Raw genomic sequence first — 18,267 nt, forward strand, 5'->3', positions numbered from 1 at the left:
ATGGATTTAATATGGCCTAGTTTAAGCGTGGCCAAAATCTAGGGTTTTGGCATTGTTTGGGCGCGACAAAAACTAGGGCTTGGCGTCGAGCCAAAAGGTTGCCCTGCGTTAGCTGGTAACCTTGGACGGCTAAGATCTGCGTCTTAGATAGAAATGTGGCCGTCGATTGTTGCAAGACTTCGTTTTGGAATCCGTGAAGGGAAGGCCGACATGGTATGGTTTAGGCGCAGCAAGGTGTCTGGCACGGAATGTCATTGGCACATGTGGCATGGTCGGCATGCCTTGGCGCGGTTTAGGCGTGGCCAAATCTAGGGTTTTGGCGTTGGGCCAAAGGTTACCATGCGTTGGATGGTGACCTTGGACGGCTAAGATTTGCATCTAAGATGGAAGGGTGACCGTTGATTGTCGCACGCCTTCGTTTTGGCAGCCGTGAGGGAAAGTTCGGCATGGTATGGTTTAGGCGCGGCAAGGTGGCTGGCACGGCATGCCATTAGCACGTGTGGCATGGGCGGCATGCCTTGGAGCGGTTTAGGCGTGGCCAAAACTAGGGTTTTGGCGTTGGGCCATAGGTTACCATGTCATGGTATGGTTGGTGACCTTGGACGGTTAAGATTTGCATCTAAGATGGAAGGGTAGCCATTGATTGTCGCACGCCTTCGTTTTGGCAAGCCGTGAGGGGAAGGCCCGCATGGTATGGTTTAGGCGCGGCAAGGTGGCTGGAACGACATGCCATTGGAACATGTGGCATGGTCGGCATGCCTTGGCGCGGTTTAGGCGTGGCCAAAACTAGGGTTTTGGCGTTGGGACAAAGGTTACCATGTGTTGGTTGGTGACCTTGGACGGCTAAGATTTGCATCTAAGATGGAAGGGTGGCCGTTGATTGTTGCACGCCTTCGTTTTGGCAGCCGTAAAGGGAAGGCCGGCATGGTATAGTTTAGGCGCGGCAAAGTGGCTGGAACGACATGCCATTGGCACATGTGGCATGGTCGGCATGCCTTGGTGCGGTTTAGGCGTGGCCAAAACTAGGGTTTTGGCGTTGGGCCAAAGGTTACCATGCGTTGGTTGGTGACCTTGGATGGCTAAGATTTGCATCTAAGATGGAAGGGTGGTCATGGATTATCGCACGCCTTCGTTTTGGCATCCGTGAGGGGAAGGCCCGCATGGTATGGTTTAGGCGCGACAAGGTGGCTGGCACGGCATGCCATTGGCACATGTGGCATGGTCGGCATGCCTTGGCGCGGTTTAGGCGCGGCCAAAACTAGGGTTTTGGCGTTGGGCCAAAGATTACTATGCGTTGGCTGGCGACCTTGGACGGCTAAGATCTGCATCTCAGATGGAAGGGTGGCCGTTGATTGTTGCAACCCTTCATTTTGGAAGCCAGCGGCATGTAGCGGGGCCGGCATGGCTTTGGCATGGAATCGTGGCTGGCATGGTTTGACATTGGCACGGTGGCTCGACTGGCATGGTTGGCATGCATTGGCGCGGAGGTGTGGCTGGCACGGCATGCCATTGGCACATGTGGTGCGGATGCCATGGTTGGCATGCCTTGGCGCAGAGACGTGGCTGGCATGGTTTTCCATTGGCACGGTGGCGCGGCTGGCATGCTTTGGCGCGGAGACGTGGCTGGCATGGATTTCCATTGGCACGGTGGTGCGGCTGTCATGGTTGGCATGCCTTGGCGCGGAGACGTGGCTGACATGGTTTGCCATTGGCACGGTGGTGCGGCTGGCATGGTTGACATGCTTTGGCGCGGAGATGGCTGTGGCTGGCACGGCGGTTGCGGCTGGCATGGTTGGCATGCTTTGGCGCGGAGACGTGGCTGGCATGGTTTGCCATTGGCACGCTGGGCGACTGGCATGGTTGGAATGCATTGGCGCGGAGATGTGGCTGGCACGGCATGTCATTGGCACATGCGGCTGACATGGTTGGCATGCCTTGGCGCGAGAGACGTGGCTGGCATGGTTGGCATGCCTTGGCGCGGAGATGTGGATGGCATGGTTTGCCATTGGCACGGTGGCGCGGATGGAATGGTTGGCATGCTTTGGCGCGGAGACGTGGCTGGCATGGTTTGTCATTGGCACGGTGGTGCGGATGGCAGGTTGGCATTCCTTGGCGCGGAGACGTGGGTTGCATGGTTTTCCATTGGCACGGTGGTGTAAGAATTTAGGGTTTGGTGTACGAAGGTGATGTCGGTCAATACTAAGGGTTCTACCGTGGAACATGACACATATATATGTAAAAAAAGGTAACATGGTAATTCTTACGTAGGCATGTTGAATGATTCAGTAAATGCGCTAGTGGTCCTAGTGACGTCATGTCAGATGTAAGGTTTTACGATTTTAACCCCAAGCTAAAAACCACCATCAACACCAGGAGTTCTTCTTTTACCTCTTCGGATTGTGATCATTTGTCTGATCATTAATCCACAGAAGTCAAAAATTTTGACTCCTCGGAAAAGATGGTGAACAAGTTCAGCCACATCTCTAGTCCATTTTGTCTTATGCATATTGTTAGGACACAGATTAACACAAGACAGTTTTCCAAAGACTTTGAGATGAAATTCAACATTGTTGATAAGAAGAGAGTTACCTGACCATGCTCTACCAATATTTGATGATATGGTGTTATTGTCGACCCTGTATCTTTCATCCGAACATGGGAAGAAGGTATTCATGAAGGTATAGAGTATCAATTCTGAAATTACTTGTTTGTTGACTTCAAACGACTTTGTACCGATCATAGTACGAAAAGCACATCCTTCAAAATTCATCTCATGCATGTTGGCATAAAATAGCTTCACTAGGTCCGGAGTTTCCTTGAAAGAGCTTTCATAAATTATACCCCATTCACGATCCTTCACAAAGTTCATATATTTTGTATCCGAAACTTTGACAAATAACATTTCCATGATGGGTTCTTTCATTGAACTGAACTTTATAAGACATTCACTATTCACAAAGTAATTTTGAGAACTGACATCATAGGTAAGACTAGGCATGTTTCCATAATTTATGTCAATGGTAGAGTAAATCATCGAATTCCTATTTGAGCCTTCTCCTCTAACAAAGTTTCTATTTCCCCTAGCACGATTATCCATTGAAATAACAAGAGAAGTTAAGAACCACTTACAATCGGTAGAGCTTGTTGAGGGGTGATTCTCTTTGCTTGCGACGATTTTGAGTGAAATAATAGCAACCGTTTGTTTCTTTTGATGACTAGAATCGAATGATACAAGTTTCTCCCCTTGAATCGAACATGCAAAAAATATAAGGAGTGAAATTTCGAACCTTCGTGAACTGTTGGAGTTTTTATAAACTCGATGAAGGAGGAGAAAGAGATAGTTCCATCTTTCTTTGTTTTTATCACCACCTCTATCTTGTATTCGGATGTCCGGATCCAAACACTAATACTCAAAGACCGAAAGTTGATAGGGGATAGCCAACAATCGGTTTCTTAACCAATCTTAAATTGACTGGGTTTTGAGAAATTTGACACACTCGGTGTTATGATGAAACTGTTAGTTAATAAGGTTTCACTGGACGTATCGTGACTGATTTCAATAGACTCACAACCTGTATCAGAGTCATTACAATCTTCAAGAGAGAATTCTTCTGAATCGTTATAGAGAGAGTCTTCTTGAAGGCTATCGTATTCTACAGGAATTAACGTTTGTATAATTTACTTTAGTTATAATAAAACAATTATAATGCGGAGAATAAAATTAAATGACACAGCAAGATTTTTTTGACGAGGAAAACTACAAATGCAGAAAAACCCCAGGACCTAGTCCAGAATTGAATACTCTCAGGATTAAGCCGCTACACAAAATTTCACTAACTTCGTATAGTTGAGACCAAGTAACTAACCCTATAGTTCACCTAGTTCCGTATGTATTCCCACGCCTCCAACTTATAAATAGGTCAGGTACTTGGATCAATCCCTTTGGTTCGTATTATAAAGAGTAAAGGAACAAGAAATCTGTTTGGTATCAACTCTATTCGACCAAGTGATATGACTCGGACAAATCTCTTCCGTTTATCTCAACATAAACTCCTTCGTCAGGTCTAGATCTATCTTATGTTCAATCAACCAAAGGTAATCGATTAAGATTAAGCCAACAACACATTTAATCTGAAGAACCATGTTGATGCCGATATACTCAATTAATCAATCCAATCTACCACAAGGATAAACCGATTATTAATTGGATCCTCTTTTACCGAAACAAGTATTGTGCAGACCAAAGATTGTAAAACCCAAGTCAGATCTTCAATATCTTCGTTGTCTTCAAATCTTCTTAAATCTTCAATAAAAACCTGCACACAATCACTTGAATCTCTTGTGATCAATCACGCACAGAACAGAGTCTGTTAACAATGGATTATCACAAGATCGTCTTTAGAACTAACAACAGTCTAAAGATCCCTGTCGAAACTCGAACTAGTTTGAGTGAATCTTATTCAGAGAGAAGATTCTCAAGAATAAACAAACTAGGTGCAATCATTTCAACACCGTTAGTCAATCAATCAATCGAAACAAAGATAAACCGCAATTATCTAGTTTCCCACCAAAGGTGGCGCTAGAGCTTTTAATCCCAAAAGAAGACTTTTAAACTGAGCGGCCGTAAGAGATTTCACCTAATTATTACTCTCCTCTCCGATACGGGGCTACACCAGTAACAACAACAAAAGAGTAAATCTGTGTACGAGGATTAGTTTGCTAGAAAGGAAAACTTCGTGTATTTATAGACAAGGAATTTGGACACCAAGGTATTTCCAAAACCGAAATATTCTCAAAATATTCATTTGAATCACAAATTCGGTTTCATAATTCCTGGAAATGCTCTGTCCAAAAATAACGATCGAATCCTCGGAAAATCTATTAGTAAATGCACATTACTAATATGTAATTTCCCTACAAAATGAAATTAATAGCCTAATTAAAAGATTCTTACTTACTTATGTTCGATCCTCGGGATTCTCTCCCTTAGCCGTTAAGGAATATCTTTTGAACAATTATAGAAATAAACATTCACAGCACGTGTTCAAAGTTTGTCGACATCTTTTACTTTGTAAGTTCTCTTTCACACTTACAACCTTGAAACCGATTTGCCGCACTTCCAAACAAGTTTAGAATTGGTTCATCTGACTTTCAAAACTATGTGATTAATCAAACTAACATTCAATCACAATCATGGGTTTAACGGTTCTACCCAAAACAAGTTTCGGTTCTACCTCCTGTGAGTACGACGCCTATTCACACTAACTTCCCAAAAGATTCGGTTGACTAGGTACCAGGATCGGTTCCCCACATATATGGTACCTAACTTATATGTGTTGCACATGTCCATAGGATCGGTTCCCCTTTATGTTATAACCTTGCTTCACCATACAAGGATCGGTTCCCCTTGATGTACTGCACCCTACAAGGATCGTTCCCTTTCCCTTAGTAGGATCGGTTCCCTTTACCCAAGGTCAGAATAATCCGATCATAACCACGGGTTAATTACTTAAGATTGGTTTACTATAAAAGTTATACCAATACATAAGTCAGGACTTTGTGAATAGTTCTACCAAGAACACAACAATTTGTGAGCGGTTATACTCTATCACACATATTGGTTGTTCATAAGATATGCAATGAATATCAAAATCAATTACTCCTGACAATTTCCTTTTCGGTTCACATACAAGTTTATGAACTTACTTCCTTAGAACACATGTAAACATTGTTCCCTAGGATGAAATCCTCACCTCATACCCATACATAATCACAATAGCATTCAAATGATTATGGCGATGTCTTATCTACAAAGTTTAATGGTTAAGCAATAAACCTCGTATTGTATTCCTTAATACTATGTCTATCTAGAGTTCATATATGCTTCACAGTTATGTTTTCAATATGCACGACTTGAAAGATACGTTAGGGAATGAAACAGTTCAAGTCAAATATCACTAACCTCAAGTGGAAGGATGATTGTTGTCGTTGTAGCTCCTTGCTTCTTCACATCTTCAAGACTTCACAGTACTTGTAATGTCTCATATCCTAATACTTTCAAGATAACCTATACGAAGTTTAACTCTGTACATAATCAAGCGACTCTTAACATGAGTTTTAATTCACTAAAATATGACAACCAAACTTGACATACCAACGCTTGGTGGGTTCAACCGAGCAATGCTCTAACACTTAACACAATTGCAAGAAAACCAACTTAATGATCCTTGACAATATATAGAGTTAATGTCTCAACCTTTACTCAATCAATATATTAATATAATAAAGGTCTGTGAACCTGATTGTTAAGCAGAGTACTTGGACGATCTCAAAAATCAATATCTAAGATCAATATAGTCGTATCCAAATAATTCAATCGGAATTCTTCCAAGTTGTTAAACTTGTTATCTATCTTTCAAGATACGAATTCTATAAGAAACTAGTCTCGTAATTAAGAGGACTTATCTACGTAGATTGAATGCGCATAAACCTGTGTAAATCCAATTATAAAGATAAAGAATATAATGCAGAAAAGGAAAAACACAAGACACCAAAAATTTTGTTAACGAGGAAACCGCAATAGTAGAAAAACCCCGGGACCTCGTCCAGATAGAACACCACATTGTATTAAGCCGCTACAGAATGAAGTTATACCGAATCCACCCTCCAAGCAATTTAGTTATAGTCACGCTCCTTACATCTCATGAACCTCGCAAGGTTCTACGCACTTGATTCCCTTAATGACATCCTTTACAGCCTAAGATTTGCTTCAGTCGAAGTGAAGACTTTTGGTACCAATATGTCTCTAACAGATAAGCTTGTTTGGTTTTCATTTAGATCAAAGATCAAGGTATGGAAATCTTTTTTCAATAACAAGCTAGCAAAGCTCACAAATCCAGACCTTACGACTCCCGAGGAGCATCCTAGATTCTTAACCACCTGTCAAGAACAATCGTCGAAAGATCAGTTTTTAGTATCTATCTTGAGGAATCACATAGTCTAAGAAGAAGAAAACTTCGTGACTATTATGTATTTTGTCTGAAAGAGATTACGAGAACCTCGATAACAGAAAGCAAGATCAGGTTTCACGAACTATCAAGGTAAATATAGTCGAACCTGGCTTCACAAATCCAGTAACTGTGTATAATGACTGTTTGGTTTGGCAAGTTAGCCAAAGAACTAAAAGCTACTTGATGTTCATTTAAACACTTAAGAAATTAATCTTGATTTAAACACCTAAGTGTTTTAATAAATCGACGAATTATTAGAAGTGTTTAAGAGAGTTCTAGCAATGCTAAACATATTAAAATAATAAGTCTTTGAGCATATGCTAAACATTATCGGGACAGTTGGTACAACGGTTCGCCAACCATAGGGCTTGTTAACAAGTCAGGGTGCAACGGTTCGTGAACCGAGTTCGCCAACCCTACTAGACTCCGGGACTCAGTTGACCACAGTTCGTGAACTGGGTTCCCCAACTGCTATCCAATTAATCCAATCTATAAAATTCAGTTCGCCAACCAGGTTCGTGAACTGTTCCCAACTGAACTTAAGGATTGCGAACTGGTTCACCAACCTTCCTATATTTTTGAATCTGAGATATATATCTCTTGTAAAATGAGTTCGCCAACCTACACTGAGTAAAAATTCAGTAAGTTCATATATCTCTCTGTTTTGATGATTGAAATGTTGCATTTGCATCGATAATTTTCAATTGATCTACAAATTAATTCATATAACTAATATTGTAAACGACTTTTGTACATCCAATCGCTAAATCGTATTCCGAGATTTTTCACAAGACAAGCTTGACTCGAAACATCTTCTTTGTTAATCAACTATAAGTCGTACGACATAGTCTCGATATATAAAATGGTGGTATAATGAGTAAAATATAATGATTTTGTCTTCACATACCTGATACAAAAGTTCTCCAAAATGTCTTCGTCGATCTTCAGTCTTCCAGGGTGATCTCTAATACTCAACTACAATTCTAACCTGTCCGAAACTTGACTTAGTAGACTAGAAATCAAGATATTATTTTGATCACCTAACATTGACAACAAGATTGAGATAACAAAACTTGTAGGTTCAACCGAGTAATGATGTAAAAGAACCAACAAGATTTACTCTTGAGAATTTGTATCTTGAAATATAGATCACAAGACTTGCTTGCTCTTGTTGGAATTCTGTCAGGATACAATTCAGATATATCTATAGTTGTTTCTTTTATCTTGATTATTAGATTGTCCAAATAAACTCGTCTACATATCAGGTATCGGATCTTTAGTATTGATATGTACTACTGATTGTGACAAGTTTGTCCATACGGGTTTCCAAACAAACAGTTGGTGATGTATTTGGTACCCTCTCCTCTTCAACCTTCATTCGTCATTGGTTTTTTGTTATCATTCATGAAGCTCCTTTTTTATGTATTATTTTTATTTTATTTTTTATGAAAAATAAAAACTCCAACTCATACAAATGCTCAATTACAATTTTCTTAGACTCATACGAATCATGTCACCAAACTGGAAATCGAGGCGGATCGTGAGGTTGACTCATTTTTCCTCTTATTCTTGTTAGTCAACCATTTGGAATTAGACGAATCTCGACCGATTCCAAATGATCTTTTTAATTTTTGAAACGCAAATTTATTATTTCAAAAATTGTATGGCATGGATTCGACCTTGGGATCCCAAATTTATACGGAATGGGGTGCATATGATGATTTTTTTATTATTTATTATTTATATTGCATTTATTTAGATGTTACATATATAGATACAAATTAAAATCGAACTTTTTCATGAATCTTCGAGTCGCGATTTAACATACCATTTGATCCTTAAAAAGGAAAAACAAGTCACCTCATATTTCATGATTTTTTTTTTATTTTGATACGCGGAAACCAAACCCAGACCCTATCCGGACTAAACTATTACAAACCTTTACGTTTACGGCAGGAATTGAACTTCTGACTTCCTATTTATTGATGGGACACCAGTGTGAGCTATATATGCCCTTGGATCCAAAAATTATTGGACCCAAAAATCATGATTTCAATACCTTGCTTATTTGGATAGTTTGTTGGTGCCCTTATCAAGGTATCGGTATGCTCGCCGTCCAAGTTAGATGAGGTCGAGTTAAACTTGGTGTTGGTGTAGTTGCAAGCTGAAAGTCTCTTTTAGAGAGATAGGAAAAGGACACGTATACGCACAAGATGAAATTGTAAGCCCTAAGAGCATTCACAGTGGGCGAGTATAACCAAAAATTTGGGATGAGATCGTAACACAGTGGGACGGAGTAAAGATCAAATCCCAACCAAAGATCAAATTCCAGACCAAATATGGTCGCGACCAAATCCCCAATTCTAATATAGTCGGGCGTAAATTTAAAGTACGCTTGTTGTTGGGCGTAAATTTAAAGTACGCTTGTTGTTGGGCGTAAATTTAAAGTACGTTTGTTAACGGGCGGAGATTTAAATTACGCCCGATGAAAATTCAAATTAAATAAAAAAGAAAAAGAATGAGGCGGACTTTTAAAGTCCGTCTGATGAAAGTTACCAAAAATGGGGCGGACTTTTTGAAATTTTACGAAAAAAAAATGGGACGGACTTTTAAAGTCCGCCTGACGAAATTTTAATCATGTACCGTTGGGTCACAACACGGACTAAACCCAAAATTTGGTCTTTTTTTGATCTTTGATCTTTGGTTTTGATCGCACCACTGCAGTTGCTCTAATTAGGCATCTTTACCGTTTAGTGAATTTCAGGCCAAACAACCAAATACTATCTAGACAGAATCTTTTGAACAGTACAACCTAGAAAGAAAAAAAATTCCTCGTCTTGTTCAGTTCTTAAATCCCATATTATTGGGAAGATACTTCATCCAAGTCCCTACTGTTTTTTTTTCTTCTCTTGCCCTGATCTCCGTTTCTGTTCGTAAATGTCATTTACATATTCTTTCTAGGGTTTTTGGTATACTTCACTCAAATTGAGATTTGTTGATTGCTTAAAGCTTGTTCACCCTATTTGGTAAGTCCATTTTCAATCTCTATTATAACTCTTGCTTATAGACTATTGCTTCAAACATTTGCTCTTGTTACCCATAATCAAAAGACCCCAAAACGCCAAACCTAATTTCTATTCCCACCTCTACTGATTCCTTAACTCGTAGCTGTATTGATGCTGTTTAACTCATCACCGCAATCAGTAGGTAAAACTTTTCGGTTCAATTCGAATTGGTTTTGTTTGTCATTATTTCTGAGTCTGAATTCGTTTTCTTTAATATTAGTATATGTTAAACGGTAAGCTTAGTGAAGTACATCAGATGTAACCTCTTAGTTGTTGTCTTTAGGCAGTTGACTTAAATTGTTATGATTGCATTTTATTAGTATTGGCCCACTTATCAACTTGTGAAGTTCAATATGAGATATAAGAGACCTGCGTTTTTGTAGTCAAATAACTAAGGGGAAGATGGCAACATACATCTCATCATCTATTATATTAGTAATTGGCATAACCTATATTAGGTCCGATCATTATTGGCTGGATATATATGATTCTAATCATTTTGGTAACATATGATTCCCATGCCACCTTTGGTACTTATGTGGTCAGTATGGGTCATTCATTCAACTTGGTCCATTTGGATGCTACATTTGTCCATTTATTGTTTATCTTTGTGCTATGTTGAGCTGTTGGTTCGTAATCTACATTTTTTCAAATGAATTTAAAGGCAATAACATGATCCGCCTCCATATTGTTGAATATATCATGGGCTTTGGTTGCTAATATAGCTGAAGTAATTGTAATTGTTATAATTTTTCTGCTATCTTAGAAATAGCTGTTTTAGTTGGCAACATATCTCTAACCAGGTTTTGTTAGTTTATCTAATATGTATTTCAAGGTGTGAATACTTTTTATCTTCTCTGTCCCTCACTATGTATTACTTAAAACTACTGTCGACCTCTTATCTATTATAAAAAATTATAACCGGCTTAATAATTTTGAATAACACTGAAAGTTCTGGGTATGTTTGAGGCAGAAGCAAGAAGTATAAAGACAATGCAAAAGGAAAACATTTCCAATGCTCCGTCAACCCCATCTGGGAGACTGAGGCATCGCAGGCGCTCACATGAGGTTAGTGATTAATTCTATAAGCCTAATGCCTGGAGCTAATCAAGCAGGAATGCTGTAGTTGTATTAGGTTAGGAATCTCAGTTGTTTTTTCTTTGGTGTAGACTCTTCTTGACCCGAATAAAGCAAATGGAGGTCATTTACTTGTCAATGACCAGAACAAATATAAGTCGATGTTGATCCGTGCATACTCGTCTGTGTGGATGATTGGGGGCTTTGCATTTATCATCTACATGGGCCATCTCTATATCTGGGCCATGGTTGTTGTGATCCAAATCTTTATGGCGAAGGAGTTATTTTGTTTACTCAGAAAAGCTCATGAAGATAGCCACCTTCCAGGATTTAGGCTTTTGAATTGGTAAGCAACAATCACTGTTTTGGTTGCCGAGGAAATTTTTGTGGAAATCTAATGCAAGTGTATATGTTTTTGTAGCTAATTTTCTTATATGGTAGAAAATTGAATATCACAACTTTGCATTTTGCGTGTTTTTTTAGCATAACTCCTTTTATGTGTTTGCAGGCATTTTTTCTTCACCGCAATGTTATTTGTCTATGGCCGTATCCTCAGTCAACAACTAGTCAACACCGTGACATCTGATAAATTCTTATACAAGCTTGTCAGCGGCCTCATTAAGTATCAAATGTTCATTTGTTATTTCTTATACATTGCAGGTCAGTACATCCTTACTATTTGTACCTTCATACACAAGCTAATACTGTTGACATGATGAATTCTCTATATAGCCCCATTAAAATCAATTTTTTTTGTCAGATTTTTCTAAACCTTTGGTTTCTTTATGGTGACAAATGATTGTTCATGTGATTTCTTTTAATTTGCTTAGGATTTATGTGGTTCATTCTTACCTTGAAGAAGAAGATGTACAAGTATCAGTTCGGCCAGTATGCATGGACACATATGATTCTAATTGTTGTGTTCACTCAGTCAGCTTTCACTGTTGCAAATATTTTTGAAGGAATTTTCTGGTGAGGTCACTATCAGTAATGTATGGATATATTTTACAGAGCTTTTAATTTCTTTCGAAAAATACCCTGTGGCTGTGGACGAAATTCTGTAGCTGACACTACGATCATGTACTATGTGTGGTACCGTACACTCTCAAATTATCTTCCTGATGGTCATTTTGATTTGATGCAGGTTTCTTTTGCCAGCATCACTTATTGTTATCAACGACATTGCTGCATACATATTTGGTTTTTTCTTTGGGAAAACCCCTTTGATCAAGCTATCTCCAAAGAAAACCTGGGAGGGTTTTATTGGTGCATCTGTTACAACTATACTGTCTGCATTTGCAGTGAGAATCATCTCTCATTACTCTATTTTTTCACATTGTAGAACATGTTACTTCTCGTTGATTTACGGGAACAGTATCTGCTAGTACTCCATATTTAAATTTTTACCAACCTTGTTTACAAAACCTCATCAGTCAATTCAACCAATTGTTGTACATCAACATGGCACAAGGTGTGAATGTGGGATAGCATTCTTGATAATAGGGTTACCTCAAGTTTCCAATGGAAACATGTTTTATATGGTCTCTTATTCGGCATAACATCAAGCTTGGGGATTCAGTTAAATGTTGGGAATTTCTTTGCTTGCCTTAGAACCCCCTTTCTGATCATTTCTTTGTATGGCCCCTACTACAACTGAGCCAATTAGGACTGATGTTGAAATTTTAGTGTTTCTAGGAACTCTGTGTTTATTAAACAATAGATCAGTTGCCCTAAGACTTTTACTTGGCATGTTTTGCAGCTAGCAAATGTCATGGGCCGTTTCCAGTGGCTTACATGCCCTAGGAAGGTAATGTTTTCTTACAGAACCTAACTTACCAACACAAATAATGTGGAAGTGCATATATCGCTGCATGAGATACTTGCTATTCTGATGTTAATGGAACATGTGCAGGATTTATCAACTGGCTGGCTTTACTGTGATCCTGGTTCCCTATATAAGCCCGATATTTATTCTTTGGCTGCGTGGCTTCCTGAATGGGTGAGTGAGGGTACACCTTGTTTCACTTAGAGCAAGTCCAAGTTTTTAATTTCATGCCTATTCTATGTTTCCAGTGAAGAAAATATCAAACAAGAAGGAACTTAGGCCTTAGGTTGCTGAAATTCAGCTGATATATATCATATTTCAATTGTTTAAAATTTGATACACCAGATGTTTTTATCCAATTTCTTACTGTTTCTGCCAAGAATTTTGGACTGTTTGCTCTGTTTAATCCTCAAAGTGGCTCCTAATTATATTTTCCCTCCTCTCTTCACTCACAGTTTCCATGGAAAGAGGTATCTGTTTTGCCAGTGCAGTTTCATGCTCTTTGTCTTGGTCTATTTGCTTCAATTATAGCACCGTTTGGAGGTTTTTTCGCTAGTGGGTTCAAAAGAGCGTTTAAAATCAAGGTAGGTTGTCATCAAAGACTATTTTTTATAATAGAAGTCATGAAAAAAATGGTCGATGGGAATCCTAAATGTTGATTTTTATTCTTTTCAACTGTGAAGGATTTTGGCGATAGTATCCCTGGACATGGTGGCATTACAGATAGGATGGATTGCCAGGTGAGCTGTGCAATATATCAAATCCTTGTGAATTAGTAGCTAAAATCATCTGTTCATTTCTTAATTTGAGTAGCCATTGAATTGGGTTGATCAGTAGATGTAGTGATTAATGTGGTCTGTTTTGAACTGTTTCCCTAGATGGTGATGGCTGTATTTGCATATATATATCATCAGTCTTTTGTCGTACCTCAGAGCTTTTCTGCCGAGATAATCTTGGATCAGGTCAGAATTTCTTACAGATGTGTAAACACCAAAAAGTATACATATGCGCACACTTTTTGTCATCAGTTAAGTTCTCACCATTCGCTGTCTTTTTGTATATTGTAGATATTGAGAAACCTTAGTTACGAGGAACAACGGGCTTTATATATGAAGCTAGGGCAGATCTTTCTCGAGCGGCAATTCGGTTGATATGAAATGAAGCTTAGCTTATTTCCCATGTAACAGTATATCGATTCTTTACTTGGCACGTGGTTCATGTGGTATTGTCTTCTCAAGCTCAACAATGTGTGAAGATTTACGCCACAACCTGTATTCGAATCGAATGATGTATAGTTTCCTCTTGCAGGCTCTCAGTTTAGATTTAAGTTTGTAGTATTAAGCTTGTAATTTTGTTGTCATGTTTTCGGATAAATTTTGGTCCATGGATATTTTTTGGAGGACCTGTTGTAGCTTAGACTATATGATTTGATTGTTTATGTAATATATATTTGCATATCATATATCGATTGATCTTTTTCCCATCTACTTTTGTCTAGATTTTGTTCGTCTCATCATCACTGCACTAGTGAGAAACTGTAGTTCCTGTTACTGATTTCGGTCTATACACACACACTGATAATATTGACAAAACAACTCAAGGTTTGGGAGTGTGGATGGGGAAGTTTGCATTGCCTAAGATGCAGAAGAAACACACAAAAGAAACTGTGGGGTGACAAAAAAATCATTCAGGATAAACTCTCCAGTGTAGGAAAGTTCTCAAAACTTTGCTTCTCCTTTAGCCTACTCAGAATTCCAAGTCCAAGCCCCAAACATCAACTGTTTTCTGCTGGGATATTTATGTGCTACTTTGCGAGAGCATATTTGAACAGAGATCACTGGACGACAAAAAAGAATTTTCTTTGAAATGACAAATGATTAACGAATCTGTCGTCTTAATTGGAACTATTCTATTGTACACTTGCAGTAATCAGGTTTCGGAAGTAAGTTCTTATGTTCCTTTCCTAATTGGTACCTGCAGCATCTTACACTTGATTTTCCAGAGAACGTGGGAAGATGGTGTATTGGTGTTCAAACGAAGGCTCAAAATTGACCTGCCCGTATGTCTCTGTCAAGGCGATCAGCATTAAGTGTCCCAGGAAGCTCCCTAAAATCTTCGTTGAAAATTGAATATGCACTGTACAACCCCACAGAAAATGGTCCTAATTTAGTCATAGTAATTAAGAAATACAAGTGAAAGACTAATGCTACCGGAGGTTGCAAAATAAAAATGTACCTCAAATCACCATGTTGCCTTTGGCCAAGATTTAGGAGAATAATGGCAAACCCTGTCCCAAGTATCTGCATATGAAATCCAATGTGAACAGCAATGAGCGACTTACTTACTTCTTTTATTTATTTTTTAGGCGAGCCTAAGAGTTGGGATTGAAAAAAATCAGATACGTAATCTGAAAACTTTGATTTACGGAGTCCAAATAGGGGTACATCATCACAAACCACAAGAAAAGCTATCTACAAACAGAAATGGCGTTTAACTCCAACTAGGACCGCATCATATACTGCAAGAGATCTACCAGTGGAGCATCGGAACATTTGGCCTCTCACACTTTAGGTTCTCAACAAGTATTTGTTTGTGGTTCCATTTAACAGGGTTTTCACATAATGCAATGGAAATCTTATTAAAATAAGCAAAACCCACCCTGGGAATTAGTGGAGTTTTCTTTGATCCTGTTCAAGAACTATCACTTTTTTTTTGTACTAAATAGCTAGCCCTAAAAATAGATGACCCGGAGTTAAAGCATCATAACCACGAATTGCAGTCACGATGCCGCAAGAAAATCAACTTACATATAAAGGTCCTAGATCCCATCTGTATGCAAGGGGTGCCAATGCAAACCATAAGATGATAACAGCCCAGGCCTTTAGATTGATAGAGAAAATTGCCATCAACACAATATCTGTCAAAAGTGAAAAGGATTAGATTATCTGATCTGCAATATATTTTGAGTGCAAACAAAATACATCCAAGCAGAAACTCACTTGGCACCTTCAATTTCTCATTAAGAAAGGAGAACAGCCTTCTCTTCCACCAACTTGTTAATTGTGGAGTTGGTATCTGAAAAAAATAGAATGTGGATAAACTGAATAGAATATTCATATGCATGGAGAGCAAAAATTCTTCAATTATCTTAATACATTTCATTAACTTCAGGAGGTGATTCTTACCAGTTCTTCATTATCGTCATCATCAAAGCCATCTCCAATGTGCTTAGCAGGAGGAATTGGTTTAACAGCAACTATGAGGGAATCTAGACGATACAGCAGACACACCAACTTAAGATCAACTCTAAATCGTAAGAAAAAAAATAAAAATAATCCAAACTTGAACAATATCACCAGCCTAGGATGCCTACTGCAGAAATACCTTAAATTCCTAATTTAAAAGACCATAATTACCTCCTTCTTTCAGATGCAGTTGTACATCCTCCCCATGTTTTGTGTTGTGCAGAATCTGGCCTCTCAAAATCAGCTTTAACTGTTCAATCGGTAAACGATGATTCTCCGCAATCAAACTTCTCAAACGGTGGACCTGTTTACCGTAGACATGAGGAAATTAATGCACCAAAACATTATTTAATATGAATGCAAAAAAGAAAACCTGATCATCAATTTAATCATCTGATTGAATTCAGATTTCCACTTTATCATTGAATCCAGAAATCAATCAATGAAGGCAATTTAATCAGTTAATTATAATCCTAAGTCTCTATGTATTGTTCACGCAACAAAATTTTGAGCAAAAACGAACATAATTAGAAAACATGCAAGTCAAAAAGGAATAAAAGATGCAAGGATTCTGCCATACTATTTTTTTTTTTTAAAGAAATTAAAATCAAATTGAAGTAAGGTGAAAGAACAAATATTAAAGGGTTTTACTTTGATGATCGATGGGACTTGGATTCGAGAAGGACGAGCAGGACCTATTGTTTTCAGAATTATTTCCACTAACAACTCATCTCTTTCATATTCTTCTCCATAAAGTTTATCACAATTACTATTCTTCTCCACCATTACAGCCCTTTCTTTACTTCGATCGATACCAAGCCCTAAACTCTCTCACTCTCTGTTTGATTGGTAAGTGGTCTTGTTTATGTTCATGAAAATAGAAGAATTTTGTTTTGTTTTTTTTTTTAAATAAATAGGAAAGAAGATATATTAACAACTTAAATTAAACTAGATTTAAATAAGAGGAGTATTTCATGATATCTCCAATCTCATGCGCGGAGACTCGATCCGCTGACCTCCTACTTGAGAGTCAGGTTCCTGATCAACTGGGCTAATCCTTGGTGGTTAGAGAATATAAATAAAGATGTTAGAAAATAGAAGAAAATTCGATTGAAAAAAACGAGTTTTTGGGCTCCTCGTATAAAGATGTTAGAGAATACGAATGTACTTGTGTAAATCGTGTGTGTCGTGTGCTCATGTTTGGTGTACGTGTGGTAACTACCGGGTGACAGTTATTCTGTACGTTAGCCACCGGCTATACGGGTCATATATACTGTGTGTTCAAATAGTTTGTCTCTTTTGCTTTTCTGTAAAGAGAAATTTCAATGGAGAAATGAAACCAAATCTGAGAAGATTGTCGAGCGACGTTATCTCTTTTTGCATGGTATCAGATACCTAAAAATCCTAATTTCACCCGTCAAATCTTCAATGGTTGAATCAATAAACACATTCTTTTATCATTCAAACCTCCATCAAAATTATCTGCTACTAATTATCCTTTGTGGAAATCGCAAATTGCTCCATTACTTCGTAGTTACAACTTGTTTAGATTTGTTGATGGTTCTTATCAATGGCTGGTGAAGTTTTATCGAGCACATCTGTTGCTGGTACTTTTATTGTGTATGATCCTTCTTTTGTTAATTTTGATCCTTAGAATGAGTTTGTTCGCAATCCTGCCTACACTTATTGGGTTAATCAATATTCAGTTGTTTTTTCTTGGTTGTTCGCTGCATGTACTGAGGAGATTCACTCACAAATTCTCAACTGTACTTTCTATCATGAGATTCGGACTCAATTGGAAAATAATTACAATTCTACAACTAAATCTTGACTTAAGCAATTAAAGGCATATCTGATTAGTTTGAAAAAGAGTTCAGATTCAATGCTGATGTGTTTTAATAAGGTGCGTTCTATTTCACATCAATTATCTCTAATTGATAGATGATTTTTTTATGAGGATTTAGTTTTTCATACCTTACAAGGTTTGGCTTCTGAGTTCAATGCTTTGAAGGCCTCAATCTGCACTAAACAACTAAAGAATGATA

The 18,267-nt window shown here is 38.3% G+C and overlaps 2 protein-coding genes across 3 annotated transcripts; one reads left to right on the top strand and one right to left on the bottom strand.

Moving 5' to 3' along the window:
- Positions 1 to 9,790: 9,790 nt before the first annotated feature.
- On the top strand, positions 9,791 to 14,464 carry LOC113302056 (phosphatidate cytidylyltransferase 1-like). 2 transcript variants are annotated; one of them, XM_026550900.1, is made up of 12 exons: positions 9,791 to 10,036; positions 11,049 to 11,143; positions 11,245 to 11,498; positions 11,661 to 11,812; positions 11,983 to 12,124; positions 12,297 to 12,453; positions 12,912 to 12,959; positions 13,065 to 13,151; positions 13,433 to 13,561; positions 13,661 to 13,717; positions 13,856 to 13,939; positions 14,045 to 14,464. In XM_026550900.1, exons 2-12 carry the CDS (start codon positions 11,069 to 11,071, stop codon positions 14,126 to 14,128), a joined length of 1,269 nt encoding a protein of 422 aa, XP_026406685.1. In that variant the 5' UTR covers positions 9,791 to 10,036; positions 11,049 to 11,068; the 3' UTR covers positions 14,129 to 14,464. The 2 variants fall into 2 exon arrangements, with proteins under 2 accessions (XP_026406685.1, XP_026406684.1); XM_026550899.1 differs by lacking the exon at positions 9,791 to 10,036 and adding an exon at positions 10,058 to 10,217.
- A 351-nt stretch (positions 14,465 to 14,815) lies between these two features.
- Positions 14,816 to 17,119, bottom strand: LOC113302057. The gene is made up of 7 exons (XM_026550901.1): positions 16,874 to 17,119; positions 16,394 to 16,526; positions 16,163 to 16,245; positions 15,977 to 16,052; positions 15,785 to 15,894; positions 15,213 to 15,277; positions 14,816 to 15,113 (listed from the first exon to the last, which is right to left on the bottom strand). Exons 1-7 carry the CDS (start codon positions 17,006 to 17,008, stop codon positions 15,020 to 15,022), a joined length of 696 nt encoding a protein of 231 aa, XP_026406686.1. The 5' UTR covers positions 17,009 to 17,119; the 3' UTR covers positions 14,816 to 15,019.
- Positions 17,120 to 18,267: the final 1,148 nt, after the last annotated feature.

The sequence above is a fragment of the Papaver somniferum genome, chromosome 8 (assembly GCF_003573695.1).
Source record: "Papaver somniferum cultivar HN1 chromosome 8, ASM357369v1, whole genome shotgun sequence".
Taxonomy (NCBI): domain Eukaryota; kingdom Viridiplantae; phylum Streptophyta; class Magnoliopsida; order Ranunculales; family Papaveraceae; genus Papaver; species Papaver somniferum.

Coding starts and splice junctions, on each gene's coding strand:
- LOC113302056 (XM_026550899.1), top strand. CDS start 10,187: ATGCTGTTTAACTCATCACCGCAATCAGTAG. Junction 10,218..11,048: donor CTCATCACCGCAATCAGTAG/GTAAAACTTTTC, acceptor TGTTTGAGGCAG/AAGCAAGAAGTATAAAGACA. Junction 12,454..12,911: donor CTATACTGTCTGCATTTGCA/GTGAGAATCATC, acceptor CATGTTTTGCAG/CTAGCAAATGTCATGGGCCG.
- LOC113302057 (XM_026550901.1), bottom strand. CDS start 17,008: ATGGTGGAGAAGAATAGTAATTGTGATAAACTTTATGGAGAAGAATAT. Junction 16,053..16,162: donor ATGACGATAATGAAGAACTG/GTAAGAATCACC, acceptor TATTTTTTTCAG/ATACCAACTCCACAATTAAC. Junction 15,278..15,784: donor GGGATCTAGGACCTTTATAT/GTAAGTTGATTT, acceptor TTTCATATGCAG/ATACTTGGGACAGGGTTTGC.